Source organism: Oncorhynchus gorbuscha, linkage group LG19 (assembly GCF_021184085.1).
Source record: "Oncorhynchus gorbuscha isolate QuinsamMale2020 ecotype Even-year linkage group LG19, OgorEven_v1.0, whole genome shotgun sequence".
NCBI classification, from domain to species: Eukaryota; Metazoa; Chordata; class Actinopteri; order Salmoniformes; family Salmonidae; genus Oncorhynchus; species Oncorhynchus gorbuscha.
The window spans coordinates 17,678,661-17,703,427 of record NC_060191.1 but is presented as its reverse complement, the minus strand read 5'-3'; the positions used below and the strand labels follow the sequence as shown (position 1 = coordinate 17,703,427).

General features: G+C 43.9%; 2 protein-coding genes across 3 annotated transcripts in view; both read right to left on the bottom strand.

Moving 5' to 3' along the window:
* Window positions 1-10,052, bottom strand: part of LOC124005504 (atrial natriuretic peptide receptor 1-like) — a 63,218-nt gene extending 53,166 nt beyond the window's left edge. The window contains exons 1-2 of one of the 2 annotated variants that reach the window (XM_046314829.1): window positions 9,134-10,052; window positions 7,291-8,105 (exon numbers count right to left, since the gene is read on the bottom strand). In XM_046314829.1, coding sequence (XP_046170785.1) covers window positions 7,291-8,056 — 766 coding nt within the window. In that variant the 5' untranslated portion in view covers window positions 8,057-8,105; window positions 9,134-10,052. The remainder of the gene's footprint in view (window positions 1-7,290; window positions 8,106-9,133) is intronic. The other variant, XM_046314828.1, reaches the window with a different exon arrangement.
* Window positions 10,053-16,537: 6,485 nt separating this feature from the next.
* Window positions 16,538-24,439, bottom strand: LOC124005479 (interleukin enhancer-binding factor 2 homolog). Its single transcript, XM_046314780.1, has 13 exons — window positions 24,314-24,439; window positions 23,950-24,012; window positions 23,749-23,791; window positions 23,401-23,505; window positions 20,111-20,188; window positions 19,871-19,973; window positions 19,527-19,592; window positions 19,269-19,385; window positions 18,946-19,024; window positions 18,708-18,795; window positions 18,086-18,262; window positions 17,588-17,678; window positions 16,538-17,487 (listed from the first exon to the last, which is right to left on the bottom strand). Exons 1-13 carry the CDS (start codon window positions 24,316-24,318, stop codon window positions 17,318-17,320), a joined length of 1,185 nt encoding a protein of 394 aa, XP_046170736.1. The 5' UTR covers window positions 24,319-24,439; the 3' UTR covers window positions 16,538-17,317.
* Between the last annotated feature and the right edge of the window lie 328 nt (window positions 24,440-24,767).

Genomic DNA, 24,767 nt, shown 5'->3' with positions numbered 1-24,767 from the left:
TCCACTATAAATCGTCCATGGATATTCTTTTAAATGGAGTTGTACAAATGGCTGTTTCAAGCATTGGAGATTTGCTGATAAATAAATGGGAATTTAGTTTTGATTCCTAACTGGGCCATGGCAGAGGTTATATTCAGGAAACAGCCTTTTTACCAAATTATTATTTATATTTTACACCGGTCCCAATCTAATGAAACATTGCATCCCCTACGATGGCTTTTTCCCAGGCAGGTGTATGAGCAATAAAAAACATATGTCTACGAAGGTTTTTGGGTTAAACATTTCCCGACTGTTAATGCTAAATAGACACTTTAAAATGGGAATCAGTAGTTTAAAAAATAAAGTTGTCATGCAGGTGAATGAGGACCCAAAAGCGACTTGGCGAAAACAGAGTCTTTAATCCAGTAAAGTATTTCTACAAACATAAGACATAATTCCACTCGTAATGACGAGAACAGACTGGAGACTCGATCAAGAACTGCAGGTTGCCTCGGGAAGGCACTTGAACCTAGCAGACTCAGACACCTGCTCTCCACGCAGCATCTGAGGGAAACACGACACGACAGGGCGATACACAGACACAGCACGGTGAACAATAGACAAGGATCCGACAGGACAGGAACGGAAAACAAGGGAAGAAATAGGGACTCTAATCAGGGGAAAAGATAAGGAACAGGTGTGGGAAGACTAAATGATTGATTAGGGGAATAGGAACAGCTGGGAGCAGGAACGGAACGATAGAGAGAAGAGAGAGAGGAAGGGAGAGAGAAAAAGGGGAACGAACCTAAAAAGACCAGCAGGGGAAAATGAACAGAAGGGAAAGCATAATGACAAGACAATCTAAGACAAAACATGACAGTACCCCCCACTCACCGAGCGCCTCCTGGCGCACTCGAGGAGGAATCCTGGCGGCAACGGAGGAAATCATCAATGAGTGAACGGTCCAGCACGTCCCGAGACGGAACCCAACTCCTCTCCTCAGGACCGTAACCCTCCCAATCCACAAAGTATTGGTGACCCCGTCCCCGAGAACGCATGTCCATGATCCTACGTACCTTGTAAATAGGTGCGCTCGATCGACAAGGACGGGAGGGGGGAGGGAAGACGAACGGGGGTGCGAAGAAAGGGCTTGACACAGGAGACATGGAAGACAGGATGGACGCGACGAAGATGTCGCGGAAGAAGCAGTCGCACAGCGACAGGATTGACGACCTGGGAGACACGGAACGGACCAATGAACCGCGGAGTCAACTTACGAGAAGCTGTCGTAAGAGGAAGGTTGCGAGTGGAAAGCCACACTCTCTGGCCGCAACAATACCTAGGACTCTTAATCCTGCGTTTATTGGCGGCTCTCACAGTCTGTGCCCTGTAACGGCAAAGTGCAGACCTCACCCTCCTCCAGGTGCGCTCACAACGTTGGACAAACGCTTGAGCGGAGGGAACGCTGGACTCGGCAAGCTGGGATGAGAACAGAGGAGGCTGGTAACCCAGACTACTCTGAAACGGAGATAACCCGGTAGCAGACGAAGGAAGCGAGTTGTGAGCGTATTCTGCCCAGGGGAGCTGTTCTGCCCAAGACGCAGGGTTTCTGAAAGAAAGGCTGCGTAGTATGCGACCAATCGTCTGATTGGCCCTCTCTGCTTGACCGTTAGACTGGGGATGAAACCCGGAAGAGAGACTGACGGACGCACCAATCAAACGACAGAACTCCCTCCAAAACTGTGACGTGAATTGCGGGCCTCTGTCTGAAACGGCGTCTAACGGGAGGCCATGAATTCTGAACACATTCTCGATGATGATTTGTGCCGTCTCCTTAGCGGAAGGAAGTTTAGCGAGGGGAATGAAATGTGCCGCCTTAGAGAACCTATCGACAACCGTAAGAATCACAGTCTTCCCCGCAGACAAAGGCAGACCGGTAATGAAGTCTAGGGCGATGTGAGACCATGGTCGAGAAGGAATGGGGAGCGGTCTGAGACGACCGGCAGGAGGAGAGTTACCCGACTTAGTCTGCGCGCAGTCCGAACAAGCAGCCACGAAACGGCGCGTGTCACGCTCCTGAGTCGGCCACCAAAAGCGCTGGCGAATAGACGCAAGAGTGCCTCGAACACCGGGATGACCAGCTAACTTGGCAGAGTGAGCCCACTGAAGAACAGCCAGACGAGTGGAAACAGGAACGAAAAGGAGGTTACTAGGACAAGCGCGCGGCGACGCAGTGTGCGTGAGTGCTTGCTTAACCTGTCTTTCAATTCCCCAGACTGTCAACCCGACAACACGCCCATAAGGAAGAATCCCCTCGGGATCAGTAGAAGCCACAGAAGAACTAAACAGACGGGATAAGGCATCAGGCTTGGTGTTTTTGCTACCCGGACGGTAAGAAATCACAAACTCGAAACGAGCGAAAAACAACGCCCAACGAGCTTGACGGGCATTAAGTCGTTTGGCAGAACGGATGTACTCAAGGTTCTTATGGTCTGTCCAAACGACAAAGGAACGGTCGCCCCCTCCAACCACTGTCGCCATTCGCCTAGGGCTAAGCGGATGGCGAGCAGTTCGCGGTTACCCACATCATAGTTGCGTTCAGATGGCGACAGGCGATGAGAAAAATAAGCGCAAGGATGAACCTTATCGTCAGACTGGAAGCGCTGGGATAGAATGGCTCCCACGCCTACCTCTGAAGCGTCAACCTCGACAATGAATTGTCTAGTGACGTCAGGAGTAACGAGGATAGGAGCGGACGTAAAACGTTCTTTTAGAAGATCAAAAGCTCCCTGGGCGGAACCGGACCACTTAAAACACGTCTTGACAGAAGTAAGAGCTGTGAGAGGGGCAGCAACTTGACCGAAATTACGAATGAAACGCCGATAGAAATTAGCGAAACCTAAAAAGCGCTGCAACTCGACACGTGACCTTGGAACGGGCCAATCACTGACAGCTTGGACCTTAGCGGAATCCATCTGAATGCCTTCAGCGGAAATAACGGAACCGAGAAAAGTAACGGAGGAGACATGAAAAGAGCACTTCTCAGCCTTCACGTAGAGACAATTCTCTAAAAGGCGCTGTAGAACACGTCGAACGTGCTGAACATGAATCTCGAGTGACGGTGAAAAAATCAGGATATCGTCAAGATAGACAAAAACAAAGATGTTCAGCATGTCTCTCAGAACATCATTAACTAATGCCTGAAAAACAGCTGGCGCATTGGCGAGACCAAACGGCAGAACCCGGTACTCAAAATGCCCTAACGGAGTGTTAAACGCCGTTTTCCACTCCCCCCCTCTCTGATGCGCACGAGATGGTAAGCGTTACGAAGGTCCAACTTAGTAAAGCACCTGGTTCCCTGCAGAATCTCGAAGGCTGATGACATAAGGGGAAGCGGATAACGATTCTTAACCGTTATGTCATTCAGCCCTCGATAATCCACGCAGGGGCGCAGAGTACCGTCCTTCTTCTTAACAAAAAGAACCCCGCCCCGGCCGGAGAGGAAGAAGGCACTATGGTACCGGCGTCAAGAGACACAGATAAATAATCCTCGAGAGCCTTACGTTCGGGAGCCGACAGAGAGTATAGTCTACCCCGAGGGGGAGTGGTCCCCGGAAGGAGATCAATACTACAATCATACGACCGGTGAGGAGGAAGGGAGTTGGCTCGGGACCGACTGAAGACCGTGCGCAGATCATGATATTCCTCCGGCACTCCTGTCAAATCGCCAGGTTCCTCCTGAGAAGTGGGAACAGAAGAAATGGGAGGGATGGCAGACATTAAACACTTCACATGACAAGAAACGTTCCAGGATAGGATAGAATTACTAGACCAATTAATAGAAGGATTATGACATACTAGCCAGGGATGACCCAAAACAACAGGTGTAAAAGGTGAACGAAAAATCAAAAAGAAATAGTCTCACTGTGGTTACCAGATACTGTGAGAGTTAAAGGTAGTGTCTCAAATCTGATACTGGGAAGATGACTACCATCTAAGGCAAACATGGGCGTAGGCTTGTCTAACTGTCTGAAAGGAATGTCATGTTTCCGAGCCCATGCTTCGTCCATGAAACAACCCTCAGCCCCGAGTCAATCAAGGCACTGCATGTAGCACCCGAACCGATCCAGCGTAGATGGACCGACATAGTAGTACAGGATCTAGATGAAGAGACCTGAGTAGTAGCGCTCACCAGTAGCCCTCCGCTTACTGATGAGCTCTGGCCTTTTACTGGACATGAATTGACAAAATGTCCATCAAATCCGCAATAGAGGCACAGGCGGTTGGTGATCCTCCGTTCCCTCTCCTTAGTCGAGATGCGAATACCTCCCAGCTGCATGGGCTCAGTCTCTGAGCCAGAGGAGGGAGATGGTTGCGATGCGGAGCAGGGAAACACCGTTGACGCGAGCTCTCTTCCACGAGCTTGGTGACGAAGATCTACCCGTCGTTCTATGCGGATGGCGAGAGCAATCAAAGAGTCCACACTGGAGGGAACCTCCCGAGAGAGAATCTCATCTTTGACCACTGCGTGGAGTCCCTCCAGAAAACGAGCGAGCAGCGCCGGCTCGTTCCAGTCACTAGAGGCAGCAAGAGTGCGAAACTCTATAGAGTAATCCGTTATGGATCGATCACCTTGGCATAGGGAAGCCAGGGCCCTAGAAGCCTCCCTACCAAAAACTGAACGGTCAAAAACCCGAATCATCTCCTCTTTAAAGTTCTGGTAATTGTTTGAACAATCAGCCCTTGCCTCCCAGATAGCTGTGCCCCACTCTCGAGCCCGGCCAGTAAGGAGTGAAATGACGTAAGCAACCCGAGCTCTCTCGCTAGAGTATGTGTTGGGTTGGAGAGAGAACACAATATCACACTGGGTGAGAAAGGAGCGGCACTCCGTGGGCTGCCCGGAGTAGCAAGGTGGGTTATTAACCCTAGGTTCCGGAGGCTCGGCAGGCCAGGAAGTAACAGGTGGCACGAGACGAAGACTCTGGAACTGTCCAGAGAGGTCGGAAACCTGAGCGGACAGGTTCTCCACGGCATGGCGAGCAGCAGACAATTCCTGCTCGTGTCTGCCGAGCATGGCTCCTTGGATCTCGACGGCAGTGTTACGAACGTCTGTAGTCGCTGGGTCCATTCTTTGGTCGGATCCTTCTGTCATGCAGGTGAATGAGGACCCAAAAGCGACTTGGCGAAAACAGAGTCTTTAATCCAGTAAAGTATTTCTACAAACATAAGACATAATTCCACTCGTAATGACGAGAACAGACTGGAGACTCGATCAAGAACTGCAGGTTGCCTCGGGAAGGCACTTGAACCTAGCAGACTCAGACACCTGCTCTCCACGCAGCATCTGAGGGAAACACGACACGACAGGGCGATACACAGACACAGCACGGTGAACAATAGACAAGGATCCGACAGGACAGGAACGGAAAACAAGGGAAGAAATAGGGACTCTAATCAGGGGAAAAGATAAGGAACAGGTGTGGGAAGACTAAATGATTGATTAGGGGAATAGGAACAGCTGGGAGCAGGAACGGAACGATAGAGAGAAGAGAGAGAGGAAGGGAGAGAGAAAAAGGGGAACGAACCTAAAAAGACCAGCAGGGGGAAAATGAACAGAAGGGAAAGCATAATGACAAGACAATCTAAGACAAAACATGACAAAAGTCATCTCTGTTTCGGTACAAATCTGAGGGATGGGCCTGGAGAAATGTAACCACTCTCAAATTCATAGACAGAGCTATGGATGCCAGGACTGACCATCCATGATATTAAAATAATAGATATAACCATGTTTTGCAGCTATATAGTTTATATTTACTTTGTTTACAAACACTGGAGTAAAACAAGCTTGTATTTTGGGTTCTGATGGGGTATGGCAGTTGGACTAAGCTCATGAGGCATTTATAAGTTATATTCTTCAAGAATCAATGGGTACATATAATTAATTTATAATTCCAAACATGGATGTAGCAACTGCAGATTGCCCCTTTAACCTAAATACATAAAACAACTCATAAGTTATGCGCACACAGGTCAACTGCACTCCATCAAAATGCATGGCTTAGTGTGGCCATTCTACCAGATCTCAGTTAAAAAAAACTTAACTAAAAGCCATAATCAATCACACCATGATGCCTGTGAATTTGGAATAAGCCAAAGACAACAGTATTCTGGCGCTCCATAAAGTACACATTTGGATCCATGTAACCAAAACAACGAAGTTCACAGTGTGAAAACAAAAAGAAACATGGTAAATCACGCATGCTTTCTTGTTGAACAGAAATACTCATATTTAGTACTTGTTCCAGGACATGGATTACCTCTGTTTTGTTTGAACACATCCCTAATTTGACTCAGTCCATAATTTGCTCACCTCTGGTTAGATATGATGAACTGCAGACCAACAAAAAGCAAAGGGCCAGGGTAATTAGCCCAATGACAGAGTCTGTTTAGCAGGAAATACCTACAGATCTGATATGTTGACTGCAGCTCCCTTATAATGTCGCAGGGCTCTTGACCTCTGTTAATATATGTCTTCTCTGGAGATGTTTTTATACCCGTGTGGGAACGGGAGAGTGAAGCTCATAGAGAACTAATCGAGAGGCTTATCTATCTATTTGTTGACTCACTTGACTTTGCAAAGAAAGTGATAGATTGGAGTAGCAATGGATTATATTTGCTTTGTACTCACTGTGTCCATTTCCTCAAAGGCAGCAGAAGGGTAAACTGAACCAAAATACAGTGAAAACAATTTGAGGGGTTTCATAAAACTGCTGTATCATCTAATGACGCCGATCTTTTTATCTCTGTCTGTCCTAAGGACAGGCCATTTGCAGCAGTGAGTTGTCTGATCTGCACAGCATCGATTGAGCTCATAATTCTTGCTCAGGCTGCCAGGGCATCCATGCCCTGCAGCAAGGATCAAAAGCTAATATCCACGCTTAACAAGCCCTGCTGCTAAGAATCATTCAGAGGGCAGGAGCCATCAAATATCATAGGTAATAAGTTAAACACATACACACACACAATCTTAAATATGAAAACAAGCACATACAGTTTAGTTATTTTTGTACAGCTGTGTCAACAAAGAAATATATGTCATGAGGGCTTAGGCTGAATAAATAACATGCTCCAAGAAGGTTCTTTTCAGGCTGTTCTTAGGCTGACAAGCCTAACCATAATGAAATAATTTCCAGACAGAAATTAAAACGAAAAGACACCGTGCCAACCCACTCAACATTAACAGATTTGCTCTCACAATATGTAGTATACAAAGCTGTGAATAAAGTGTAGTGAATATAGGGGACCCACCTCGGCCATCTTGCTTGATGTTGTGGAGCAGGTCAGAGTAGTTGACTGGTCCAGTGTTCTCCTCAAACACCAGGTCCACCGAGGTGATGTTGTTCAAGTGCAGCTCTGTGTAGAGGCCCTCCACAGCGAAGTAGCACGGTCGGTCGTCCTTCTTGTTGTCACTGAACATGAGCAGCACCTGCTCCTTCCACTCAAAGTGCTTGCAGATATGGAGGCCAAACTTGCCCAGCTTCTTGTGCGTGGGGCCCGTGTTGGTGATGGACGGGTACATGTTGATTCCGTTGAAGCCCACAGCTGGGGCGCCCGCTGTTACCATGGGGATGTCCCAGTGGGTGGTGAAGAGGCCCACTGGGGAGGAGGTGTAGTCACAGCCCGGCCCAATGAAAGCCCAGGGGTCGTGGGCGAACTTGAGGTCAACAGCCATGAGTGGGGCGATGGACTCAGAGCAGATGCCCTCCTCGTTCTCGCTGTTCTCAAACACGTAACCCAGGTGGTGGCCAGGGAGGAGCGCTGGGTCAGTGTTGATGGTGTCAATGGCTCGTTCCAGAGCCGGACCCACACGGGGCCAGGCCCAGGGGTAGGCAGTGTTTCTCTGTGGTAGGATGATGGCCAGCGTGATGTTCCGGTGCTGCCGATGGTCCCGGTGCTCTCTGGGGCGTCGGTGTGAATCACGGTGCCGGGATGACCTGCCAGACTGGACCCACTGGAGACAGGCACCCAGCAGCAGAAGAAAAACCAGCAACAGTTTCTCTCCCTGCATCCTCATCCTGTTAGGCTGTTGAATAATGTCCTTGTGAATTATTTATCCTGTTGAGCTTAAGAGGGAGACATAGGGAGACTATTGTACACACACATACACACACAGTTTGGAGTCTCTTCATGTCTGTTCAACTCTGTTCAAAGAGCTGTTTTTCTTTGTCACAGCTGAATTCCCTCAAACTATTTTTCTTCATGTCACGTTTGAGTGGCCTTTGCACTACCATGTTATAGAACATATATGAGAGGGTGACTCCCTTATACCAGACTGGAGTTACTGAGTTACTGGGCAGTTCTGATCCCTCAAATCAGATATATACTCAGGAGTTGAGAATATAAACAGAATAATTAACCATGCATCAAAGAATGTCAACGTGTGTGACAAAATACTTGTCACAGCTTCCTTTAGTAAGTTATAGTGAAGGTGAACTTTCTTAGACAATTACATGGTTGTTAATTGCCTCTATCAAACTGGTAGACCATTAAGCTTGCACCTGACAGGATATGCAGTGATTTAATTGTTTAACTGCACTCGTTGAGATTTGTTTGGCATCAAAGCCCGGTACACCAACAAATACCTAAACAATGGAGCAATAATCGAAAGTGCTTTGCATGGCATTTTCAAATGCATGTAGGCAAGATAGAGCGGTGTTCAGTCTGAGGGCAATTACTTTTATTCATTTGAAGCAATAGGCTAACGTTACATCTTGTTTATAAAGTATTTTATTAAAAACAAAAACAATTGAGTCATAGGGCGCTTAGGGTTATGATAAACTCATGTTTGAAATCAGATAAAGGATTTTTCTAGTAGATAACAAACATTTAGAACATCTACATGTATACATAACAAAACCTTAAAACGTTATAAGGAGGGTATACCTGTTTGTTTGTTTTCCAGCTAACGTTATTAGCCTTATATTAGGCCTAAAGATTTGTTCTCACATCATAGCCTAACGTTACACTCAAAAGTCATTTTGGAGTAAATGTGGTGCACTGTCTGGCTGTAGGCGATATAATTTAACATGGATTAAAATGTGTTGCAGCTACAAAAACATATTTAACATTTGCCTAAATACAATACAATTACCTTAAATTGAGTTTACTCCCTCCATGTCAAGCTCCGGTTTATGCCGACGTCTTGGCATCTGTGACTGTCAGTGACTGAGGTGAAATACCAGCTGGGAGGCTCGAGCTGTGTGTGGGCAGAGGAGCTGATGGGTAAGCGAAACCCGCGAAAAGGCAACGCGTGGTTCACAAAAGCGGGGGATATCGGCCCAAAAAAACATCAATGAAGTTCTTCTTTTAGTGCGCACAAAGAAACCAGAATAAAATTAATAGGAGAATCAACCGAATGAATGCACAGCCACAGTCAGTAATTTGAGAGGTACTAGCTCCCACCTCTTATTACCAAAGAAAACAGACTGGACAAAGTTGGCGTTGGCTTTCCTGATTCAATTATTTTAGGCTAAGCAAAGACAGTCCTTGATTATTTGCTGTGTCAGACAAAGTAGCATATCTCTGCAGAAAATGTGCCTGTTGTTTCATAGTTGAAGCATGAGACCATTTTGCCTCAATTATAAAATATTCCAGGGAAAGTCTAGCAAAGTACCAGCACTGCTCAGCACCTTTAGCTGTGTTCCAAGTCCACAACTCAGGGAAGCTGATTCTATGCCTGCATGGGTCAGCTGTTGAACTCCAGGGTCAGGAAATCACACGGCATCAGGTAAAGAACACGAGATGACAACTGCCGTCACACACCAAGAAAATCCTCTACAGCCACAGGTCAAAGAAACACGCACACACACACTCTGCCTCCATTCGTCTGGTCTGAGGGTGTGTCCGGCTCCTCACACAGCTGTATATCCATGTGTCTGTGTGTGTATGTTTGGTTTCATGCCAGTATCCCCTGTACTCTGTATATTTCAGTGTTACGCTGGATAGCTTGAGGCTATCCATATGAGGCAGCCTTGGCCAGTCGGAGTAGAGACTGACTGCCTGGCGCTGGAACAGTGTGTATGTGCTTGTATGAAAGTGTTTGTGTTCACCTCGTGGCGGCGTCTTACTCATTCATGCACAGGGGTAGGCTTTCGTTTCCACTGGAGTGGGAGGGAAGGAGAGAGAATGCGAGAAATGAGGAGTGGATCTATACAAATATTTATTCTCAAGCAATTAGCACAATGGTAAATCATTCTACCACAGATGAGCTGTATTTAAAAGCATGTCCAAACAGTCTATGTTGAGAGAAATGTTACCAGTTGTTGAGTGCATGCATCTTTCTCATAAAATATCATGGGTTGAACATGTATATCAGGTTACACACACACAGTAGATTTACATGGACAGTAATAATACTATATTGAACTGATTATGGCAGTAGGCAGATTATGCAATAGTAATTTACACATTACTCTGTTTATCTTAATCGGCGTACAGTCAAAACCTAAGCATACACCAATTAAAACACCAGCAATCTGTCGAATTATGTAGGCCTAAACACGGAAGTTCCAGATGTGAATTTGATCTGCGGATGTGCTAGCACCAACCGAGAGAGCCTCTCTCTTTGAAACGAGTTCGAAACAACTGAATGTATGCGTTTAGTAGCTTTCACAAACAAACTTTATATGCCCGAACTCAGAATCAAAAATGCTTTCCAAAAATAGCACAGTCACAATGGTAGAACATTTATTTTGATTGCCGATCTTCTGCATTTATCAGTGTCATCGGGTAGCCTGGTTTCAGATGTGTCCATGTAAATAGGATTATTAGGGAAAATCGTTCTTCTTGCAAAGCATATAGGTTAATTAACCTAACGTTTTAATCGAACTGTTATATTAATCTGACTATCCACAATAATGTCATTATTGTGTGCAGGTAACCATACTCATATAGTGAGCGAATATTTTTTTCTGATTCAATTGTTTGTGACATGTGAAGGCAATGGTCAGGGCCGCCAACTACTGCATTTGGGGCCACGGGCAACGACCTCCAGGGGCCCACAGAGAGGGTCAGGAAGATTTTAATAGTCATTGCCTTCCGATATTATATTTAAAATAAAGCTAGGGCACCATACATTATAAGCAAGCTGTGTAGGTGAAGCAAAATGCTTGAGTGAAAAATGCATTCTGTACATTTCCATGTGAATGCCATGAACATTGTCCCCCCTTAATCCTTCCTCTGTTCCCTGAAGAGCTGTAGAATCCTACAGTCTTTTCCTCACCCTAATGTCTTCCTCCCCCCTCACATTTTTGTGGTATTCTTTCTCTAGGGCTTATCTTTCCTCTCACCCAACAACAGTTTACAGAGCAATAAACTCAACAAATCCATTTGACAAATAAAAAAATAATTATAGGAGAAAAACAAGGAAGGGAGACGCCCCTCGTAAATCACATTTGCCAGTGAACTGGCTTTCAACCAATCGGTTTATCTCTCTTGTGGCCAATGTGGTAAACTGTGGGGTGTTGGGTTGAGCGTGCAGAGATTAACACAGAGACAGGGAGGTTCTAGTCAGCAAACATGATTTTACTAGGCAATAACATAAACATAACAATGAAATCACGTAGATTTGGCTTGGTCCTTCTTCTTAGCTTCTGCTATGTGTCGGTCTCTCTGTTATCCCCGCGGTGTGCCACAGTGCTCCTTTTATGGCCTCCATGGCTCCCTAATTACCTCTGCCTGGAGCCATACGTGTCGGGGTGCCCAACCTGTGTACTCCCAGCAGAGGGAGCCAAGTCCCCTTTTTCCCTCCAAACATAACAATGGTCATTATGGCCAAACAGCTCTATTTTTGTTTCATCAGACCAGAGGACATTTACAATTTGTCCCCATGTGCAGTTGCAAACTGTAGTCTGACTTTTTATGGCGGTTTTGGAGCAGTGGCTTTTTCCTTGCTGAGTGGCCTTTCAGGTTATGTCGATATAGGACTCATTTTACTGTGGATATAGGTACTTTTGTACCTGTTTTCTCCAGCATCTTCACAATGTTCTTTGTCCTTTGCACACTAAAGTACGTTCATCTTGCTCAGCAGCAGGACAACATTTTTTTTACCTTGTCAGCTCAGGGATTCGATCCAACAAACTTCCAGTTACTGACCCAACGCTCTAACCACTAGGCTACCTGCCGCCCCTAGGTGCACCTTGTGATGGGGACAATGAAAGGCCACTAAAATGTGCAGTTTTGTCAGTCAACACAATGCCACAGATGTCTCAAGTTTTGGCATGCTGCCTGCACGAATTGAATGTTAATTTCTCCATCGTCGTTTTAGAGAAAAACTTGTCAATATGTCCAACCAGCCTCAAAACCACAGACCACGTGTAACCACGCCAGCTCAGGACCTTCAAATGCAGCTTCTTCACCTGCGGGATCGCCTGAGACCATCCACCCGGACAGCTGATGAAACTGAGGAGTATTTCTGTCTGTAATAAAGCCCCCTTGTGGGGAAAAACTCCTTCTGATTGGCTGGGCCTAGCTCCCAAGTGGGTGGGCCTATGTATGTTGCATATTGTGTTTTTATTTTTGTTCAGTATAGTTCCACTTTGACATTATGGGTTATTGTGTGTAGGCCAGTGACAAACAATCTCTATTTAATCAATTTTCATTTCAGGCTGTAACACAAAATGTGGAAAAAGTCAAAGGGTGTGAATGATTTCTGAAGGCACTGTATTTTGTGCTAACACAGACTAGCAGATGCTTCTACATATCCTTTTCACTTGCTTGATCACTGAATATTTCATATTTAACCATGACCTTTACATCAAACCCAACGGGTAACAAGAAAACCATGTCTTGTTCCACTACAGACTAGGGAAATCATGTTGCGCTCTGGCACTGTGCCACCATAGCATTGGATTTTATTACCTCTGTCTATCTTAGCACGTTTCCATCCACAATTGTTACGTGAGTAAAGTCATATTGAACAAAAAAAATCACGACAGCTTTGATGGAAACAGGAAGTTTCGGTACAAATTAAGTATGCAAGAAATGATGGTGGAAACTCCTTTATGCGCAAATATTGAATAATACTCATGATATCGAAGCAAACTTAGTCACTCAATGATATGGCGGTTAGTCTATGACTTGGTAAACTATGCCATTTATTAAGCTAAAGATTAAATACATTCTGATGAACTTCACAGGGTGGTGAAAGTGGACGATGATGTGCTTGATGCTCCTTTCCAACAAATATCGAGGGTCTTGACATGAAAGGTGCTTGACTGCCATTTGACAAATAAAACTATTCTTGCTCTTATCCATAATAATCTCATTACGTAGACTAGCCTACCTGCACTGTATATGCAAGCTGTTGGCTAGAGTGCACTCACCAAGACCAGAGTAGGTACATTTGCCATTTAAAGCAACAGTTCTTGTGACAAAACTATCAGTAGCATTGAAAATGCGATGGAAACACATTGAACTTTACATTTTTATTCAGTACATAAAAACGTTAGTGAAAAAGTACATTTTGTGTGCACTATGTCATCAAATACTGATTTTTATCCGCAACAATTCAGTTTGTTGGAAACACCATTGGTGAGAAAATGTGCATATTTTCTTTATGCAGATTTTGGAATATTTGCATGAAAATCTGTCACCAATTGGATGGAAACCTAGCTATGTATACACACCATTTCATTTTCATCTATGGTTAATACTGTTGATTTTCATCACAATTTTTATCAACCTGTTCCTGCATTATATTTCCTTCCTCAGTTTTGCTAAAACAGTCCATGAAAGGGAGGGGTAAGTGGTGGGGAGGGAGGTCCGTCCATTAGTGGGTTAACAAAGTGTTAGAGTCTGTCATGTCAGCTTCCTCTCTGGTGACCTCTAGCCCTGCACCCCTCTCAAGTACAGATTACTGCACCACTCCTCAGGGCTCCATGCTAAGCAAAACTAAGTGTGGCTTTGGCATTTATTAATGTATTGTTGTTTCCAGTATTGGGCTATTTTAGGATAAATAGGAATACCCCCCCAGTACAGCCAAGATATATATAGGATATATGTTGTTAATTAGATTGATATAAATTACCATATTATGTGGTGATATTTTCCAGAATATCACCACATAAGAACCTCATATAAAGTGAATTTTGTGCAGCATGAACAGATCACTTGGTTGGCAAAATGAACATGGCATTGGGACAGCAGTATACCCTGCTGCAAATTAGGTTTCTGTTATGTCTCACTGTTGTTCCCATGAGATGCTGACTGGGAGGGAAGAATAGAGTTCCTGAGTGAAAGAACTGTTTATTCAATCTGAGTCAGTATACTTACGTACTATTGTGTGTACAGATGAACGTGGTACATTCAGGCATTTGGAAATTGCTCCCAAGGATGAACCAGACTTGTGGGAGGTCAATTTATTTTCTGAGGTCTTGTCTGATTTCTTTTGATTTTCCCATGACGTCAAGCAAAGAGGCACTGAGTTTGAAGGTAGGCCTTGAAATACATCCACAGGTACACCTCCAATTGACTCAAAGGATGTCAATTAGCCTACCGGAAGCTTCTAAAGCCATGACATAATTTTCTGGAATTTTCCAAGCTGTTTAAAGGCACAGTCAAGATAGTGTTTGTAAACTTCTGACCCGCTGGAATAGTGATAAAGTGAATTATAAGTGAAATAATCTGTAAATAATTGCTGGGAAAATTACTTGTGTCATGGCACAAAGTAGATGTCCTAACCGACACGCCAAAACTATAGTTTGAGTGTTTGAAAAATGAGCTTCAGCCTATGTGTATGTTAACTTCAACTGTATATTTTTTGCTATTCACGATTATCATTTGGCTGACCAACTACCGTCATCCAAAATCCATGAGTCACAGGCCTACACACACACACACACACCTCTCGTCAAATACCAGCTCCAAAATGTTAAATGGGGTTAGAGGCTGTTTATTATAATTGTTTTGCCTCCAGTCATTTTACTTTTTTCTATTATCAGAATGGCTCTGCTACAGCATAGCAACGGGATAACCTCTGCTGAAGGCCAAATTCTCTCATGCAGATTTAATTACATTGTCCTCAGTCACTGAATTCCAAAGACATAAATTGCTTAATTACATGTGTGGAAATTGGCTTATATGGACAGGGATAAATTGAAACGTTTCTTACAGAAATATGGAAATTATATGCATACCCATGGTAGCTATTAAAAGGGAACAGTTGAGATTATGTGGAAATTAATAGACTAAAAGGACAACAGTTCACCTGACAAGACAATCCAAACATTAGTTGATTTTATGTACATTTTACATTTACTGTACTTTGCCACTTTTGTTAGTAAGGAAATCTAAAAATACACTGGATACATTCAGTAACATAAGAACATTCTTGGAAAATTTGGGGTAGGGGCAACATAAGACAAATATGGGTTTGAGTGAGAGGACTAACTGGTGTCTCCAACTGGCCACACCTCTACAAAGTGTGCACAGTTCCTAAGTAATTTCAATGCACTTACGACTAAAAGACAAGTCTTCGACTATAAGGTGATTTGAGTCTCCTAGCTCTGCCATTGAGGAACTAGAGCAAGAACACTTGTTTGGAACACAGCCCTGCCTTTACACAATCAAAAAACAGCCCATTATAAATCACAATCTGGGTCAGGTGGGTATAATTTGAAAGCTTGTTCCATTGCCAACATGACTAGCAAAAAGATAAAATATGATCTTACAGTGCTAGGCTTTCTCAAGACAATTCAAAGCAGGTCATAATTGGTGAGCATAGAATGGAGTCATGAGTGCATTCAGATGTGTGGTAGACTGCAAATCTTCACAATACAACAAACATGGTCTCATTCTGTCCAGTACAACCCAGGGTATAACCCCATAACATCTAGTAACTGTACATCAAACTGTACATTGACACTATATTACAAGTTTCATATGGTAATGTGAAGTACCCATTTGTACTCACCGGTGTTTGGTTTGCTTGTATGACATCAAAGTTGTATTTATTACCCTCATCGTCTCATCTTTGAAATACAGAGTACCGGTAATCCTAATTTACAGCAAAAAATATATATAATTTTAAAAATGCCCAATTAGGGGGAGGGATGGGGCAACTTGTCCTACGTGGTGCAAGTTCAGAACAGCTGTGTCAAAACCCATACGGAGCTGTGAAGCGCAGAGCTCTGATATCATGTATAGCATGTTACAGTACAGAGGTCCAATTTAGATACTTGTCCAAATCTGCCATTTTCAACCAGTATACAGCTAGACAGATACTGCAAATCAACAACCCAATGAAAAGCTAACCATTGTCAAGGTCCAAGAGCCAATTATTAACAATTTGTACCACTGATGAGAAAAACTTTTGAAAACAATAGCAAGCACTTTTGTTATTGACACAACAGCATTTTTTTCTCAGAATGGTTGGAACACTCGGAAGGATGCAAAAGTTTAAACCTCTGCCATCTGAGGACAAGTACTCCAATACCAGTTGCAACATTCCATTTGAAGGGGATGTGGTTAGTCAGCTGGAGAATCAACAATAACTACGGCATGTTTATTCAGCTTTATTATTCAAGAAAAGGTTAACACATTGAAAAAGCTCTGTTCACTGTGCGGAGCAGAATACATCCTTGAGTTTAAGGGCCAATAGCATAGTATTTTATGCACTTATATCAAACAAAATAGATGATATTCTATCAGCCATGGCTCGATCAAGATCTCCGTCTAGCCAGAGAAAACCTCAATAAGCCAGCCTTGGGTTTTAATTGCCGAGCACTAGCAGCCTCCCCCTCCCTTCACAGCTCCTCTAACGATTATGACTGTTTCCAGGTCTGCCGTCAAAGGACTCCGTAATTGGGTTCATTGATTAAAGCCCAGTTATTACTGACAACACCACCGCTGTATGTAATAGTCCAGATGACATTATAAACAGACACGTCTCCACTGGCTGCTCAGTAACTTCAGACACCAAACTGACATGATCTATCCATTTTTGACTGTGAGAAACTGTACACTGGAGCGACATCAATTGGGAGTGGACCATAGAAATCAGAATTTTCAATAAAAGTTTTTTTTAATCAAAATCTTTGCCATACAATAAGCCAAGAGAAAATAGTTCAATTTCTGTTTAGACTTGATATAAACCAAAACATAAAAAAAACATTAGAAGCCACACCTTGTGTCCCTAGTATCAGGGTTGTCTGAAAACAAAACAAGCCCTTAAACTAGGCGCGTGTAGGAGACAGTACAAAAAGAAATCCCCATCCCTCCTCAGAATGGAACCATTCAAAACAGTTGAATGACAAACTGAAAAAGTCTGTCACCACAATCACTCTTTAGTGTCCATGACCTCTTTAGCATCCATGCTCTCCATTTCTGCATCATCATCATCATCATCATCATCATCCACCTCCAATTCCACCTCCGGCATCTTCTCATATGCCTTCTCAGAAGGCTTCACTGTCACTCCATCCCACGTGGATGTCTCCACCACTAGATCTGACCAGAGAGGACAGAACAGGTAAACACGTGTGGGGGAGAAAGTTCAATCACTAATAAAAGTGCTGTAAATGCCTCAAGTTCAGGTGAGTTGACTTACGGCTAGCGTCTCCATCCAGACCCAGAATCTTCATGTAGCCGCCATGAGACAACAACCTCACCAGGGTCTGAGCAGTGAGGCACACCATGTCCTGGACAGAGCAAATATGTCATCATCTTGGTATGGTGAAGAAGATACTGAAAATGTATTGTTTGATACACTAGTATTATAAATTAGGCCACGACTACTGTCTTGCGGACTACGGTTTAGACAAGCTAAAAAAATGGAATTCAAACAGAATAATTCAAGGTTACATTCAGAAAGTTCAGGTTTACACTCTTACAAGATAAGAGACCGGCAGGTAGCCTAGCGCTTAAGAGTGCTGAGCCAGTAACCGAAAGGTTGCTGGTTTGAATCCCTGAGCAGACTACCTGAAAAATCTGTCAATGTGCCGTTGAGTAAGGCACTTAACCCTAATTGCTCCTGTTAAGTCATTCTGGATAAGAACATCTGCTAAATGACCAAAAATGCAATGGAGAGAGGCCAGCAGGCAAGTACCTGTTGCTCCAGGTTCATGACAGTGAATACACGGTAGTGTCCATTCTCACAGGGGTCTGCAATTCCAGCTGAACCAGGCAAGAAAAGCCCCGATGACAGCATCTGCAAGCTCCGCCTGAAGGCCACATTGAGGGCTAGCGGCTGTCTGCTGGGGTTGTTCATGACTGCAGAGTGACCCTGGACAGAGAGCGAGAGAAACTGAAAATCTTCACCACGGAAAAACTGACTATTCAGGCAACGTCTTGTGCCAGTACACATATTGACGATTTAGTTTCAACGCTAAAATAGCAGGGCCGACCATTTCTTCTGCCTCGTAAAGTGCATTTTGCGTGGGTAATAAAAGACACCTAGAGACCCTTGAATACGTCTCCAACTGCTGAGCAGACCAAAAACTCTGCTCTAAATTAAGCTTGTCAGGAGCAGGCCCACTACATGAGTTTTAGGAAATTAGAATAAGGCCAACACTGAAGTCTAATGAGCACATTAACATACAGGAGTGCTTTTTTACACCTCTTCAGGCTAAACAATCTTTCCAACGACGACAACTAGTTTGCTTAAATAGGGTCAGGACAGACATACACTCAATTTATGTTGTATGCAGACAGTTGTGCATGGGGCTCACCAGTAAGTCCAACATCCAGGGGGTAAGGGGTTCAAACCCTGGGAAGCGGATCCTCAGGTCCTTCAGCAAACGGACCAGGACCTTCACTCTGATAGGGCAAAACCAGACCACACACACAAATTGACATGTTTGGATAGGTATATTTAACATCAACAACATTTCCATTCTCTATTCAATCCAAAATTGACCGTTAAAAAATAAAACCACTGATGGGTGGGAGTTCGCATTGGCAGCTCACGTGGAGTGGGAGGCATTTTCTTCAAACCAGCGAGCGTGGCGAACAGCAGCCAGGGAGTTCTGCAGGAGCTTCATATCGACTGTAGAGAAGGGAGACAGACAATCACTCAATATGTCTGGCTAAACCTGATGACATTGATGTTTTAGTCCCTCGTGTCAGCTATAACAGCAATATTTCAACGACTGGCTTCTTCGATCAGAGGATACACAGTAGAAGTGAAAGTTTAACAGCGAAACCATCTCCATATCTCTGGTTGCCTCCATCCACCCTTCAACCCCCCCATCCATTGTAAGAGTGCGACTGTTAATCCTTGCTATACGTACTGTGCACATCAGGCTCCAGCTTTCGCATGTTGTGGGGCACGGTGGCAATGAGGATCTTCACAGTGGCGTCGGCCGAACTGATCTCAAAGCCCGTCTCGTTGGGCAGCATGGAGAGTACTGGGGAAACATATTCAAACACATACTGTAGATTACCAATATAATCTCAGAAAACCAGACCTAAAATCGTGCATAATTACGCCAGATACTTCATTAGGTTCTAAGACCAATGAGAACGTAAAGAAAAGTGATGTGCATTACCTTCCGAAGGGTCCTGTGTGCGTAGGGTCTCCACCACCTTGGTTCCCAGAGCGGTCACTGTCTCCACTGGGAGAAACAGACATATTAGTGGTCAGTTGATAATAATATAATAATAATAATAAATGCCATTTAGCAGACGCTTTTATCCAAAGCGACTTACAGTCATGTGTGCATACATTCTACGTATGGGTGGTCCCGGGAATCGAACCCACTACCCTGGCGTTACAAGCGCCATGCTCTACCAACTGAGCTACAGACCATGTTCCATCCACTACCACCATTTCCTCTGAGTAGTGATCATCACGTAATAGTGACATTAGAAATGCATTTAGGTAAAAACTTACCAGAAGGCAATATCTTCAGAATGACAGCAAGGTCTGCAACATTGTGTCCTGTTGTCATAGTGCCTTTCTTGTAGGAGCCTACCTGTCTCATTTCCTCAATTTCCTAGAGTTAGAAAAGTTTGAAAACAATTCATCACATTCAACTCAACTAACTGGTTTGAAATACCCTCATCCCTGCATTTGAGGATTCACCAAACTGTATTTCTCTGGCGAGATTAAATCTGACACTGTAGTACGTACCACTTCATCAGCCCCAGCTGAAACGATGAAGTTGTCAATGACGTTGGTAATTTTGGTGACCAGTGACAAGATGGATGACTAGAAGAAAGAGAGAAAAGGTCAAACTACTGTCTGACGGCAGTTCTAACGTGCTAGTTCTAACTGGAGTCATCTTGGACACTGGTTCAAAATGGTTTAAGAAACACTGGTCTATGAAGCAGACAGCTGGAGTTAAGTAACACATTGGGCGCCACTAAACTATGGAGTAGGCTGCCACCAAGTGTCTGAAATCAAACTGCCATAAACACACAACTTGTTGAGCACTTGAAATCCACATTCCTGCCACAACAGTTCTTGCCCGAGAACATTGCAGACATGCCAGATCTTACAACGTATTAGGTATTTGTAATGGGAAATTATACTACCTATTTTCCTGTATTTGAGTTACTGTGGATATGGATTGATAAATAAACGTTTATTACCTAACTAGGCAAGTCAGTTAAGAACAAATTCTTATTTACAATGACGGCCTACCAAAAGGCCTCCTGCGGAGACAGGGAATGGGATTAAAAATTTATTAAATACAAATAAGACAAAACCCATCACGACAAGAGACAACACTACATAAAGGGAGACATAAGACATCATAGCATGGCAGCAACACAACATGCCAAACATTATTTGGCACAGACAACAGCACAAAGGGCAAGAAAGTAGTGCAAAGCAGCCACAACTGTCAGTAAGTGTCCATGATTGAGTATTTGAATGAAGAAATTGAGATAAAACTGTCCAGTTTGATTGATTGTTGCAGCTCGTTCCAGTTGCTCGCTGCAGCGAACTGAAAAGACGAGCGATCCAGGGATGTGTGTGCTTTGGGGACCTTTAACAGAATGTGACTGGCAGAACGGGTGTTGTGTGTAGAGGGGAAGGGTTGCAGTAGATAGTAACATGATTGTATATGTGGGGAGATCCAGCCAGAATCACTCCCTTGGGGAAGGGAAAAAGGAATTAACCATGAATGTTTAAGTACCATATTTAATGAAGCAGTTTGGTGCCTGTTTATCATTATCTGATGTAACTATGTACTGATGATCTTACCTTTGATCTGTATCGAATGTCTGCCAAGTGTTGAATGTTGTGGATTTAGTTTACTGACAGTAGCTAGGCTTCCATCCAATCGGTGACAAATTTTCATGTGAAGGTTCTAAAATCAGCATAAAAACTAAATCCATTTTCTCACCAGAGATGTGTTTCAATCAAATTACAGTGTGCGCAATGACGTAGAGCACATAACTGTAGCGGTTAAATTCCCATGTACTGAACACAAGAATACAAGTTAAATGGGTTTCTATCACGTTCTCAACTCGACTTTTGGTTTGGTAAGAAATGTTGTGTTATACAGCATATCTCGTCTTGGCAAGTGCACTCTAGCCAACAGCTCAGATACAGTGCAGGTAGGCTACCTACATGATTAAAGAGATCATTTTAACAAACTAAAATAACAGTCAAACATTGATCACCATGTCATCAGAATAACACACTCAAGCTTATCACCATGCACTGTACTTCCTGACGGGCCGCCCCCAGTTGGTAAGAGTAGGCAACAATACATCTGCCACGCTGGTCCTTAACACTGGAGCCCCTTGGGAGTGTGTACTTAGTCCCCTCCTGTATTCCCTGTTCACCCACGACTGCGTGGTCAAACATGACTCCAACACCAACATTAAGTTGGCTGACGACACAGAAGCGGTAGGCCTGATCACCGACAACGATGAGACGGCCTATAGGGAGGAGGTCAGAGAACTGGCAGTGTGGTGCAAGGACAACAACCTCTCCCTCATTGTGAGCAAGAGAAAGGAGCTGATCGTGGACTACAGGAAAAGGCGGCCGAACAAGCCCCCATTAACATCAACGGGGTTGTAGTGGAGTGTCGAGAGTTAAGTTCCTTGGTTTCCACAGCACCAACAAACTATCATGGTCCAAATATACCAAGACAGTCGTGAAGAAGGCACGACAAAACCTTTTCCCCCCTCGGTAGACTGAAAAGATTTGGCATGGGCCCTCAGATCCTCAAAAGGTTCTACAGCTGCACCATCGAGAGCATCCTGACCGGTTGCATCACCGCCTGGTATGGCAACTGCTCGGCATATGACCGTAAGGTGCTACAGAGAGTAGTGCGAACGGCCCAGTACATCACTGGGGCCAAGCTTCCTGCCATCCAGGACCTATATAATAGGCGTTGTCAGAGGAAAGGCCATAAAATTGTCAGAGACTCCAGTCACCCAAGTTATAGACTGTTCTCTCTGCTACCGCACTGCAAGCGGTACCGGAGCGCTTAGTCAAGGACCAAAAGGCTCCTCAACAGCTTCTACCCCCAAGCCATTACACTGCGGAACAATTCATAAGAATCCCCCTTGTTTGTTTGTTACATCTGCAGTCACTTCGCCCCCAGTTACAGATTACCTCAACTAGCCTGTATCCCTGCACACCGACTCAGCACCCCCTGTATATAGCGTAGTTATTGTTATGTTACTTTTTTTCAAACTTTTTATTTTCATCTACTTGGTAAATATTTTCTTCTTCTTGAACTGCACTGTTGATTAAGGGCTAGTAAGTAAGCATTTCACAGTCAAGTCTACATTTGTTGTATTCGGCGCATGTGGCAAATGAAGTTTGATTTGATTTAACCACCCTGTAAAGTTCATAACATATTTAATCTGTAGCTAAATAAAGCATGTTTTCCCGAGGCGTAGTGAGAGGACCACACAAGATCATTGCATGACTCCCAGTTTACGTTGATATGATGGTTATTATATAAATAGTTGTGAATAAAAGGCATTTCCACCACCATCTCACACTTAATTTATCGACACAAAAAAATCCCACCTCGTCTAGCGTATTTTGTTTTTTCGACATTTGGAAAGGTAACAAATTTGCTGTTTCCATCAGACCTGTCGTGACATTTATCCCTCATGTAGTTTACTTGCATAAAAAGGATGGAAACCTGGTTACTGTGTTATTCTGACAATTCTGCTGCAAAATGTTTTGCAACAGAAACCATTTACTCCAAAACAGAAAACAAGTTTCTATTTGACAAATTCAAGTAGGTCCCTCCCCATTTCGTTCCATTTGTTTCTTAACAACATAAATGGATATTATTCGCAGCTTATATTACAGACACAGAACTAAAAAGGGCACTTGCTGCTATAGTGTCTCATCAAACCACCTCACTTGAATTACTCCAGTTGTAAGGTCTGCTGCATGTGAACACGTTTAAAATAGTAAATGGTCATGTGTGTTTAGTCACAGACCTGTTCAACAGAGGTGGGGCCAAGGTCCTGGTTCCTCTTCAGTAGGGCCTCACTGAAGGCTGTCTCATCGGGGGCAGGCTTCAGACGAGGGAAGGCTATTTCACACTGATGGGGAAATTGATATTTATTAACACAATGGTACAAATATAATCTCAGTCATGTTGTATTATGTAAGTAGCAACATATTCCCATCAGTCATCTCTAGTAGAAGGAAACTATGCATCGAAAGAGTGCTGTGAAGCAGGGTCTTGAGAAGAAATGTGGAAGCTCAAGGATGGAAATATTAACCATAACTTGTGTTCAAAACATCAACATGTCATTTCTTTGAAACTGAACAAGAATACTCACCACGTAGAGGTCAAAGGGGATGTGAGGGACAAATGGGCGAAACCTACAAACGGACAGGGCAATTTCACAGATTAATTTTAGAAATGCATTTGAATTTCAATGCATTTCCTGAGTTGGTTTGAGTTTAAATATAATTTACCTCAAACATTACTAAGGGCGCACACTTTGCAATGTTCAGTGTGGTGCTCAGAAGGTGCTTACCCTGGCACAGGTCCTCCCCCCCGAACCCCAAAACGGCCACCACGGCCTCGACCCCTCTCGCCTCTGGCAAATGAACACATTCATTAACTTGATTCAAAGTATTGAACACAAAGCAACATTAAACGACGTTCAAAGTGATGTATTAATAAACAAGTAAGGGGCGTGCTCTAGCACAATAGCTAGCTAGCGAGTTCCCTGAACTCTGTATACAACACGAGGTAACGTTACGCTTACGACGCTAACGTTAGCTAGCTAGAACACCTCGAGCGAAGTTTTAACTAGTGTTTAAGCGTGGTGAAATGCGTTTGGTAATTTATTATTGAAAGCCATCTAAATCACATACGTGTAAATATATGTACTTTACCTCATTATGTGAGACGTTGTGGAAACTTCCTTGAAATCGATATGGAAAATGTGCACTTCTGCTGCTATGAGTGTTCGAACCGGCTGCGTTGGCTTGTTAGTGGGTGTGGATTCTTCTTCTTCTTTTTTGAGGTTTAATGGCAGACTACAACCTACTGTGTATTGCCGCCACCTACTGTTAGAGGTAGTGAAACAAAAAATGCATATTGCGGGAAAGCTGTGTGTGTGTGTGTGTGTGTGGGGGGGGGGGGGTGTGGGGGGGGGGGGGGGGGGGGGCGACATCATACAAAATACAGTATCTAAATCAAAAACATTCCCAGTCCTTCAGTCACAGTTCAAATAACATCCCTACAGGGGCATGTGAGGTCGACAGGATTCCTTGCGATGCCTAAAATCAATTATTTCTTCAATGTCACTCCTTTCTTCCCCTCTTCTCACCACCTCCGTAGAGGAGT

Coding starts and splice junctions, on each gene's coding strand:
- LOC124005479 (XM_046314780.1), bottom strand. Junction 19,593..19,870: donor TCTGAAGATATTGCCTTCTG/GTAAGTTTTTAC, acceptor TGTTTCTCCCAG/TGGAGACAGTGACCGCTCTG. Junction 17,679..18,085: donor TCATGAACCTGGAGCAACAG/GTACTTGCCTGC, acceptor TGCTCTGTCCAG/GACATGGTGTGCCTCACTGC.